General features: G+C 59.1%; 1 protein-coding gene and 1 long non-coding RNA gene across 3 annotated transcripts; both read right to left on the bottom strand.

Annotated features, from left to right (window-relative positions):
* Nucleotides 1–454: 454 nt before the first annotated feature.
* Nucleotides 455–2097, bottom strand: LOC121483255. The gene is made up of 2 exons (XR_005985713.1): nucleotides 2040–2097; nucleotides 455–785 (listed from the first exon to the last, which is right to left on the bottom strand). It is a non-coding gene; the product is annotated as an uncharacterized LOC121483255 (long non-coding RNA).
* A 5648-nt stretch (nucleotides 2098–7745) lies between these two features.
* On the bottom strand, nucleotides 7746–9291 carry LOC121483080 (EKC/KEOPS complex subunit LAGE3-like). 2 transcript variants are annotated; one of them, XM_041741309.1, is made up of 3 exons: nucleotides 9064–9291; nucleotides 8232–8360; nucleotides 7746–8035 (listed from the first exon to the last, which is right to left on the bottom strand). In XM_041741309.1, the coding sequence occupies exons 1-3, from the start codon at nucleotides 9267–9269 to the stop codon at nucleotides 7921–7923; spliced, it is 450 nt and encodes a 149-aa protein (XP_041597243.1). In that variant the 5' UTR covers nucleotides 9270–9291; the 3' UTR covers nucleotides 7746–7920. The 2 variants fall into 2 exon arrangements, with proteins under 2 accessions (XP_041597243.1, XP_041597244.1); XM_041741310.1 differs by having other exon boundaries at nucleotides 7746–7987.
* Nucleotides 9292–10370: the final 1079 nt, after the last annotated feature.

The raw sequence follows: 10370 nt of genomic DNA, 5'->3' as shown, positions 1-10370 counted from the left end.
CCGGGGTAGTTTTAGCACGGGGTCTTTCGTGAGGTCACAGTGAAGTTGTTGGTCAGTGCTACAGTCACCTGAGGGCTGGGCTGGTCTAGCAAATCTGCTTCCGAAGCGGCTCACAGAAGCCACTCACATGGTTGTTGGCTGGCGGCTTCGGTTTCCTACCACCTGGATCTCCTCTCCTGAGGAGCTTCCCTGCTGAGAGTTCGTTCGGAGAAATTACGTGAAGCTGGAGAGCCTTTTATAATCTACCTGCCAAATTTCCATGCGGTCACTTCTTCTGTACTGTGGGTATTTTCAAAGAACCAGCACTTGGTTCCACTGGCCCATTCTACATGGGTTCAGAACGCTTACTGCTTTTATTGTTGTTAGTTTTTCCCCCTTCTTTGTTTTGCATTTGTGTTGACGCTGTTGTTTTCCTACTTTCTTGAGTTAAATGCTTGGTTCATATATTTCAATATTTCCTATGAATGAAATATTGAAGCTTTTCATTTGGCTAATGACTATTACTTTGACCAGCTCCTTGACCAGCATTTTTTTATCTAGTGGCAGAGCTGAAGCAGATGTTGATGCAGGACAGCTTGGCTATGAAGAATTCGTGGCAGGTGTGGAGGTTGGTGTTTGGAAGAACTGATGACCAGCATGATGAGCAGATTCCTCACCGTGGTGACCAGGAACGTTGATAAGAACAGGCTGAGGAGGAAGGCCTGATGCTCTGGCACTTCTGACAGTCCCATGAAGAGGAATTCGGAGATGATGGTGTGGTTGCCTCTCGCTATGGCTTCTGATTTCTGTAAATATATGTCGGAAGTACATCTGTCAATAAGAGCAGAGGCAACCTGGGAAGGCATGCACAGCAACTTTCATCATTAGCTGAAAGGAAAGTTTGTGATGCTTTTGGAGAGATTTCCAACCTGGGGTAGTGAGGGCAAAAGAGAGCGAGGGCTGTACAGTCAGCAAGGGTTTGTGGGGGCTGGTGAAGCTCTCTTTGTAATTTCTCGCATTGCCAGGAGCAAAGAACCATGCAGAGAAGAAGACAGAACAAAATGAGCCCTGGGTGGCTCAGTTGGTTAAGTCTCCGATTCTTGGTTTTGATTCAGGTCATGATTTTAGGGTCCTGAGATCGAGCCCCAAGTGGGGCTCCATGCTCAGGTCAGAGTCTGTTGGATATTCTCTCTCCCTCTGCCCCTCTGGCTTATGATGTGTCTCTTTCTAAAATAAATAGGTCTTTTCTAAAGGCTATTTATTTATTTGACAGCACACACTGGAGGGTGAGTGGGAGAGGGCAAAGCAGGCTCCCAGCAGAGCATGGAGCCAGATACAGGGCTCAATCCCAGGACCCCAGGATCATGACCTGAGCTGAAGGCAGACACCACCAATGAGCCACTCAGGTGCACCTCAAATAAATAATTTCTTTTAAAGTAAGGGCAAGGATATAAGGAGAGGCAGCAAGAGCAGTGGAATTGACACTAATTGGATCCCACTTTGCTTTTTCTTCATCTCTGTAGGGTTCTGTGGGGTGACCACTAAAGATAAAACGGTATATGTATGTGTGCCCGTGTGTGCACGGATATACCTAGACTTAGACATTTATATTCATATGGATGTATTCATAGAAAGATCCATAGAAGAATATTCACCAAAATGTTAATTAACCAACAGTAGTTATCTCTAGGATGTTGAGATATTTAACTTGTGTGTGTGTGTGTGTGTGTTTTGACAAAAAACAGCTCAGTTTTCTAAACTGTGTTCCCTGGATGTTAACAAGTGATTCAAGAAGTTTCTGTGATATTTGAAGCCCGAGTGTCATTGGGAGCTCATACTTGAAGCCTTGTCAGACAAAAGGGCATATCTGGGAAGTTATGTCCTCATGTCTCTGTCTCTCTCGAGTTCATGCCATGGGATCCACAAAGTTATGTGTCCATGTGGTACAACTCCACCACACAGGCAAATCTATGCCCCTAAATCGGATGCATGTGAAATGGGAAGACATAATAAAATGTGATTTTAAGATATTGGCTTGTGAAAGCACCTGGGTGACTCACCAGTTGAGTGTCTCCCCTTGGCTCAAGGCATGATCCCGGGGTCCTGGGATCGAGTCCCGCCTTGGGTTTCCTGCATGGAGCCTGCTTCTCCCTTTGCCTGTGTCTCTTCCTCTCTGTCTCTCATGAATAAATAAAATCCCTTAAAAAAAAGAAAAAATAAGATATTGACTCACGAAAGACATTGAAAAGATTTCAAGGATCTCCCATATAAATAAACCCCAGGTACAGATGCTTTTACAAATCATATCAATTCTTCAGACTGAACTTTTCAGAATCAATTCTTCTGATTCTGCTAACATCTCATCCCAATATTACAAGGTCAGAAGGGCGGAACAACATCTGGCAATTTCATTTTCAAATCCCAGCAGCCTCAAGACAGCATACTGAATCCCAAACTCAGAAACAACAGTACATATGCAAAATAATGAGGCAAAAATCCTGAATAATGTGCAAATTCCGTCTGAACATATGGTGAAAGGATCATCCTGCATGTGGAAACATAAAGATGGTCACTGCGAGGACAGAAACCTGAGTCCACATCCCGATGCTGCTGAGCCTTGGTGGGGCACCTGTAGCCATCTCCACGGCAGAGGTGCTTGCTTGCCTGAGCACACGCCCCGCACCCTGTGTGCCAAGACTACCAGTGCTGCCCATTCTCCTGCCAGGCCTGCACCCCTCAGCCCCCAGGAGCTTGGCTCTGTCCGAGGGCGCAGGCTTCTGACCCGCCATTCCTCCGGTGGCTCACTGTTCACTTCAGGGCGGGGCCCCAGGGCCTCCCCCAGGGCTGCTCTCCCATGCCAGGTGCTCCCTACAGAGCTGGGCCCTGGAGGCCCCTGCAGCAGCCCCGCCCGCAGCCCCTATGCACGGCCCCCCAGCGTCGAGACCCCGGAGTCCCTGCAGGGGACCACTGTCACCCGGCGACCCCGCCTCCCCCACACTCTGATGCTCGAGCCTGGATTCTCTTCGGGGAGCCACTCCCGCACCTCCAGGGGCCTCCTGGTTCTGTCCGAGCGCATCTGGTCATGCGCCCCGCGTGCTGTGGCTCCTACAGCAAGAGACTCGGGAGACCGGGGATCTGGATTCCCCACTCTTGCTCAGCGGGTGGAAGTGGCACAGGCCAGAGCCGCCCAGTGATGCGGGGGTGGGGGTGGGGGTGGGGGCCAGAGGACCCAGGCGTCCCGAGCGGGCCACCTGACCATGTGCCGGCTGAAGACAGACTCGGGCTAGGGTGCGCTGCTGAGACCCCCGTTTGTACACGTGCGCACACAGTATCCGTATTATTTCTGGGTAGGAGCCGCGCCTGCTAAAGTGCCTGTATAGGGATCCCTGGGTGGCGCAGCGGTTTGGCGCCTGCCTTTGGCCCAGGGCGCGATCCTGGAGACCCGGGATCGAATCCCACATCGGGCTCCCGGTGCATGGAGCCTGCTTCTCCCTCTGCCTGTGTCTCTCTGCCTCTCTCTCTCTCTCTGTGACTATCATAAATAAATAAAAATAAAAAAATAAAATAAAAAAAAAATAAAGTGCCTGTATAGACAACACACACGTTTTCCTTTTGAAGGAGGCCCCCCGCCCAGCGTGGAGCCCGACACGGGACCTGAACTCGTGACCCTGGGGTCAAGGCTGGAGCCGAGAGCAAGCGCTGGATGCTCCCCTGACCGAGTCCCCCAGGCGCCCTGCCAGGAAACCATCTCTAGAGGTGCCCGTGGGGGGTGGTCGGGGCAGATCGTCACTTCCGATGGCCTCGGGTAACCTAGAGCCTGGGAACCACTACTGCAGCCTCCACGCGGTTGCCTCTGGACCCAGAAGGAACCTTCTGGCCCCTCTCCAGCCTTGCTGGCGAGGCCCCTTAGCGCCTGGAGGCAGCGGGTGCGGATGTCAAGAAAACGCAGCTCGGACAAGGCTTCCGAGAGTCACTACGCTGCAATGGCAGCTGGAGCTCCAGCGTCACCGCATGTCTGACCTTAGTGCAAGAGCACCAACGCGCGGGGGCCCCACCTGTCATGAGAAAATCTGAGACCGTGGGGAAGACTGGGAGGACCCCAGAGCCCCCTGCAGTGCCCCCCCCCCACTGGCGCCCCGAGCTTTCCTCCAGCATTCCTGAAGAAACCAGTCTCCTCTGCTTGGGAGAGTTTCTCTGCCTCTCCTCTGTCCTCCTTCCTCTCCTCCTCCCTCCCTGCTCTTCCTCTCACTGGCCTCCTCCTCTCTCTCGGCTCTGTCCCTCCTTCCCCATCTCAACCCCGACTTTCCCTTCCACATCCCTCAGACCCCTGCTCCAGACAGGACAGCCCACACCCCCCAGCCTAAAGCAGCTGGAAGCGCAAAGGTGCGAGATCAGAACCAAGTACGGGTTTAGAGGTTAGAGGACATTTCACCTCAGTGGGGAACCATGGATCACGCAATAAATGATGCTGAGACACCGGGCTAATCTCTGGAGTTGGATCCATGTCACCCTCACACCACAAGAAAGTTCCAGCAGATTAAAATCTCAGGGATCCCTGGGTGGCGCAGCGGTTTGGCGCCTGCCTTTGGCCCAGGGCGCGATCCTGGAGACCCGGGATCGAATCCCACATCAGGCTCCCGGTGCATGGAGCCTGCTTCTTCCTCCGCCTGTGTCTCTGCCTTTCTCTCTCTCTCTCTGTGACTATCATAAATAAAAATTAAAAAAAAAATAAAATCTCAAAGTACCAGGGGGCGTTGTGAGGGAACAGGTCTATAGTGTCACGGGGGGGGGGGGGGCTTCTCGCAGGGCACAGAATCCAGAGATCACAGTGAAAGCAGGTGACCACTTAAAGGCATCTGATTTTTTCCACCTATGCTTCCGTGCCTACGGACGATGAGCAAAGTGAAAATGAAGCAACGAGGAGGAAAAGTATTTCCCAGTCATGACAGAGATTGGCTGTTCTGAGCACAGAAAGGACGCTTGCCGATCAGCGTGAGAAACGTGACCGTGCCGGACAGAAGACAGGCAGAGGATAGGGACTGTCCTCCGAAGAGATGCCTCGGACCAAATGTCACGCACGTCATTGTCTAATCACAGGAGAGTCAAAGGCAAGTGGAGCGACACTGACACACGGTTTGGCTCCTTCATGTTTTCGGTCTCACAAAGACGTACAAGGTCGAGCACATTCCACTTGAGGTGGGATTTAGGGGAATGGGCACTTTCATCCATGTCGGGAACGCTCTGGGGGGTGCAGTTTGGGCATAGGTGTCAGACACGGTATCCAGCATTGGGCTCCTTGCATGGAGCCTGCTTCTCTGCCTGCTTCTCTCATTCTGTGTCTCATAAATATACAGAATCTTTAAAAACAAACAACAAAATAAAAGTCTATCGGACAAAAGCAAAGGCGCCCCGCTACTCACCGCAGCACTGCTCATAGAAGGGAAAGATGAGAAACTGTGAGGCCGGCAGAGAGGGCACTGGTTAAAGCGCTGAGGAATGGGGGCGCCCGGGGGGCTCAGGGGGCCGGGCTTCCGACTCCGGATTTCAGCTCGGGCCACGATCGTGGGCTTGTGGGATGGAGCCCCGTGGTGGGCTCCGTGCGCAGTCGGCTTGGGGTCCTCGCTCTCTCCCTCGCCCTCTGCCCCTGCCTCCGCTCATGCGCGCTCTAAAGAAATAAACGGATAAAGAAAGTTTTTCAAACAGTAGCTGAAGGGATATGCCTGTGCGGACCGTTAGCCAGCCCCCAGTGGCCCACCCCGTATCCTGTCCCTTGGGGTGAAGGGGCTTTAGAGGCCCCAACAGGTGGGGGAGGCCATCACAATAAAGCTCCTCTGCAGGAGAGAAGGCAGCGGGAGCAGCCGCCTGTGTCCTTCCTGGAGGGGGAGGCGGGGGGGTCCCTGGAGATGAAAGGTGAACTGGGTGGACCCCTGAGGCCCGGGGTCTGGTGTGCCCTCTATGTCCCCTGCACGATAGGTTCCATCGGATACATGGACTCTCAGTAAGACGACAGGCTTGCCAGAACCACCTCCCTATCCCACCCCCAGCAAATAGCACTCATCTGTTAAATAAATGCTAAATAAATGTAATAACCTTTGGAAAAATTGAATTCTGAAGTCACAAATTACATATTGATACATTTAACAGAGTAGTACAATTATGAAACTGAGAGGTCACAAGACGTAGTTGACTGCCAATGGCTGAACCTAATCAATTTTCATTTTCTTCCGTTTCCTAAATGGTCTCATCACGTGGTACGATCTGCCTATGTGAGTTCCTGAGCCTTCTTGCCTCCCTAGGGCATGGTGGCAACGCAGGACGGCGTGGCAGCTGAGCCGAAGCGCGGCCGGCCTTGGAGTTGGAGTCCGGTTGGCTGTGCGCGGTGCAGTGTCCAGGCGCTGCCTGCCTTCAGCCGCGGGGAGCAGCCAGGCGGGAGCGGCGGATGGGGCTCAGGAGCTGTCAGCCAAGGCCGCGGGTCTTGCACTGAGAGCCAGCGGGAAACGGGGGGCGCAGCCGCAGCCAGGAGGCCCGGACCTTTGAGGGAGTCCTGGGCCCTTGCCAAGGCGCGGGGAGACGGTGTCTGGGGTGTGGGGTGGCCCTCTGCGCCCCCTTCAGGTGGCCTCGCACCCCCCTCTCCCTGCCAGCCTCGCCTGCCTCACTGCAGCCCCTCAGCCAGGGCCCCGACAGCGCCCCCACCCCGTGCCTCGCCCCCTGCGGCTTCTCCTGCACTGCCCTGGCACACTGGGCTCTTGCGCGTCCCCGGGAGAGGACACCGGCCATGGCTCGCGACCATGGGACCGCCCGCTCAGCTCCTCTGAAGGGCCTACTGCACCCAGGGCTCACACGCCCAGCACGACGCTGCGGCAATGTGCGCTTCCCAAACACTGGGATCCCCCTGCAATTTCCGGCTGGAGGGACTGTAGGTGGCTCCCCCGCCTTCCTTGTTACCCCATGTTCCTCACAGAGGAAGACAGAGCGCCCAAGCAGGGGCGGAAGCGGACTCCCTACTGAGCATCAAATCCCAGGTGGGGCTTCATCCCAGGGCCACGCCCTGAGCCAAAGGCACAGGCTCAACCGACTGAGCCTCGCAGGCGCCCCTGTACTAACGCATGTTAAGGAAGCGTCATTCATGCCAAGACTCACACGCAAGAGCTGCACTGAGTCCTTACTCTAATCTGGCAAGAAGTCGAAGAGAACGTAAACGTTCAGTCATGATAGTGCATGTTTCACGCACCTGTTCGAGAAGGTTTTCAAAGAGTTTTTACCGAGAAGTTTACGTTGGACGGAGACTCTCCGGGGACACGCACACAGTGCACGCCGCGTATTCCTGTGGGCGTGGGTATAGCGCCGGGGGGTAAAACCAAGGGCGGAAAACCAAGGGCGCGTCCCAATAGGTCGGTCGGCAGCCGCAGATACTCAAGGACACAGCCCATGGGCTGCCGTTTCCCGAAAGGGTCTTTTTATTTTTTTTTTATTATTTTTTTATTATTATTATTTTTTTTTCCGAAAGGGTCTTTTTAAAGAGATTTACTTATTTGCGAGGGTCCGCGCCTGAGCGGAGAAGCTGAGACACGGAGCTCCCGCTAAAGGGTGCTGGACCCCGGGCCCAGGCAGCCCCTTCACCCACGGAGCCAGGCCCGCCCCGCCCCAGCTGCGTCCGTCACCTTCGGCTCCGGGGTGTCCGCCTCCCAGGGGCTCCTCCGAACCCTGAGGTCAAAGGGAGGTGTACCCGGAGGCAGGGCCGGGGCCCAAGGGACACTGCGCAGATCTTAGCAAACATCACATTTATTTTCTGCTGTCACAAACACTGGGGCGCCCAATGAAACAAAGGGACCCCGGGGGCCGCGGGGGTGGGACCAACAGAAGGCTGGGGGGGGCTGCTCTGGCAATGGCTGCCCCAGGAAAGGGCAGCAGGTGAGGCCCCTGCCCCAGCCCCGCGCGGGCTCAGCGGGTGGCGGGAGGCCCGAAGCGCTGCATGGTCCGCATCACCAGGGAAAGCTGGTCCAGAAAACTGATGATGGAGATTCGGAGGAGACGGGGGTTCGTAGCTCTCCAGCGGCTGGGAGCGCAGCAGACACGGCCTGTGGGACCTGGAGGCACCGCCCCCCGCGCCCGGACACCCCCTGGGCGCCCCTGGCCCAGGCCCGCACCGCAGCCCGGTCCCCGGAAGAAGGCGGCACCCATGGGGGGTGTCCGTGAGTCCAGCGGCGCGCCCGTCCTGGGGACCGCGTCCCCCCGCCCCTTCCCGCACTTACACCGCCAGGACGCTGCCCCTCACGGTGAGCTGCTTCTCGACGACCCCTCCGTGGGGCTCGGCGTCGGGGGCCAGGGACCCGCAGGCGATCTCTGCCTCCACGGCCGACGGGAAAGGCACGCAGAGGGCACTGGGGGCATCAGTCAAGGGACCTCTGGCAAGACCTGGCGCCCCAGGCCACCCCGCCCCGTCCTGCCCCTCCCTCCCACGCGATCGCCCACCCCCTTCCCTCCTCCCCTCCCCCCACCCCTGCAGCCACCTCGTGGGCGTCCCGCTCGCTCGCAGCTCGGGCCCCCGCGCGGCGCCCCTGCGCCCCCACGTGCTGGGCTGGCTCCCTCCACGGCAGCCCCGGCCCGGCCCCCCAGCCGCACCCCCCGGCCGCCCCTCAGGCACCGCCGCCCCCCGTCCGCCCCTCAGGCACCGCCGCCCCCCAGCCGCCCCTCAGGCACCACCGCACCCCTCGTCCGCCCCCCCCGCCCGCCGCCCCCCGTCCGCCCCTCAGGCACCGCCGCCCCCCCCGTCCGCCCCTCAGGCACCGCCGCCCCCCAGCCGCCCCTCAGGCACCACCGCACCCCTCGTCCGCCCCCCCCCGCCCGCCGCCCCCCGTCCGCCCCTCAGGCACCGCCGCCCCCCGTCCGCCCCTCAGGCACCGCCGCCCCCCAGCCGCCCCTCAGGCACCGCCGCCCCCCGGCCGCCCCTCAGGCACCGCCGCCCCCCCGGCCGCCCCTCAGGCACCGCCGCCCCCCGGCCGCCCCTCAGGCACCGCCGCCCCCCGGCCGCCCCTCAGGCACCGCCGCGCCCCCCGCCGCCCCCGCCCCGCTCGGGCAGGATACAACACGTAGGTGCGGCCGCCCGTCCTTCCAGCCGTGGCGGCGGCGTCTCCGCCGGGCCTAGGGGCGTGCCGGGGCCGCGTGACAGGCGGGGCTCTGCCGAGGACAGCAGCAGTCGCCTCGCCCGCCCCGCCGGGAGAGCCGGGGCCGTCCGAGCCATCGTCCGCGCCTTCCGCGCCGCCTCCCGCGCCTGCGTCTGCCGCCTGCATGGCCGCCGCGCCCCGCCTCCGACTCCGCCCCGAACGCCGCGCCGCCCGCCCGCTCTCGACGCCGCCGCGCCGGACTGAGGCGGCCCCCGAGCCCCGCCCCGGCCCCGCCCCGGCCCCGCCCCGCGCCTGCGCACACCAACCCGAGGGGCTACAGGCGCGTGGCCGTTTCCCGCCAAACGGAGGCAGCAGCGGGGGCCGGGGGGGTCGCCGCGCTCCCTCCCGCAGCCCCGCCGCTCGTCGCTCGCCGCGGCCCCGGGGCGCCTGCCCTCCCCGCGGGGCTCGGGGCCCGTTGCCCCCCCTGTCCCCGTCCCTTCCTGGGGTGCAGTGTCCCCAAGCAAGCGCTGTGCAGGGGGCTGGCAGGTGCCCCCCTGAGCGGTCGGAGGCCTCCTGGGGCTCCCCCCTCCCCCGGAGGCCCACGGTGACCTGCCAGCACGTTCAGGGCTCTGGGGTTTGTACGGACGCTCTACCCCCGACGGGGGCCCGAACCTCAGCGCCCCAGGCCAAGGGTCGCATGCGCCCCCCGCCTGCGCGCCCCTGCCCGGCAAAACGGGTGTGTAAAGGGACACGAGACGGCCGTGGCGGAGTGTTGCGTCCGTTTTCTGTGTTCCTCCTGGGGAATCAGGACGGGGGACACGCGGCGGCCCTGTATCATCCTGCTAGACGGCCCCTCCACACAGCCTGGAGGCGACCGCGTCCACCCCTCTCCATTGCAAGCCCCAACCATACACTCAACAGAAACGTGCTCTACAAAAATTGTTGTGATTGTCTAAAAATACGTTTGTAAATTCTTTGTAGTCCTCCCTATAGGAAAAACAAGGCTTCATTTTCCTCCCCTTGATGGGCAGTACTTAGTAATTTGTTTCTCACATGAAGCATATGGAAGAAGTGACCGGGGAAATTCGGCAGGTAGATCATAAGGGCTCCCGCTCCACGGGCTTGCTCCGAACGAACTCTCAGCAGGGAAGCTCCTCAGGAGAGGAGATCCAGGTGGTAGGAAACCGAAGCCGCCAGCCAACAACCATGTGAGTGGCTTCTGTGAGCCGCTTCGGAAGCAGATTTGCTAGACCAGCCCAGCCCTCAGGTGACTGTAGCACTGACCAA

The sequence above is a fragment of the Vulpes lagopus genome, chromosome X (genome assembly GCF_018345385.1).
Source record: "Vulpes lagopus strain Blue_001 chromosome X, ASM1834538v1, whole genome shotgun sequence".
NCBI classification, from domain to species: Eukaryota; Metazoa; Chordata; class Mammalia; order Carnivora; family Canidae; genus Vulpes; species Vulpes lagopus.
The sequence above is the reverse complement of the archived record's forward strand: the minus strand, read 5'-3'. Positions and strand labels throughout refer to the sequence as shown.

Coding starts and splice junctions, on each gene's coding strand:
- LOC121483080 (XM_041741309.1), bottom strand. CDS start 9,269: ATGCAGGCGGCAGACGCAGGCGCGGGAGGCGGCGCGGAAGGCGCGGAC. Junction 8,361..9,063: donor GGCGGCCGCACCTACGTGTT/GTATCCTGCCCG, acceptor TGATGCCCCCAG/TGCCCTCTGCGTGCCTTTCC. Junction 8,036..8,231: donor AGGGGCAGCGTCCTGGCGGT/GTAAGTGCGGGA, acceptor CTGCGCTCCCAG/CCGCTGGAGAGCTACGAACC.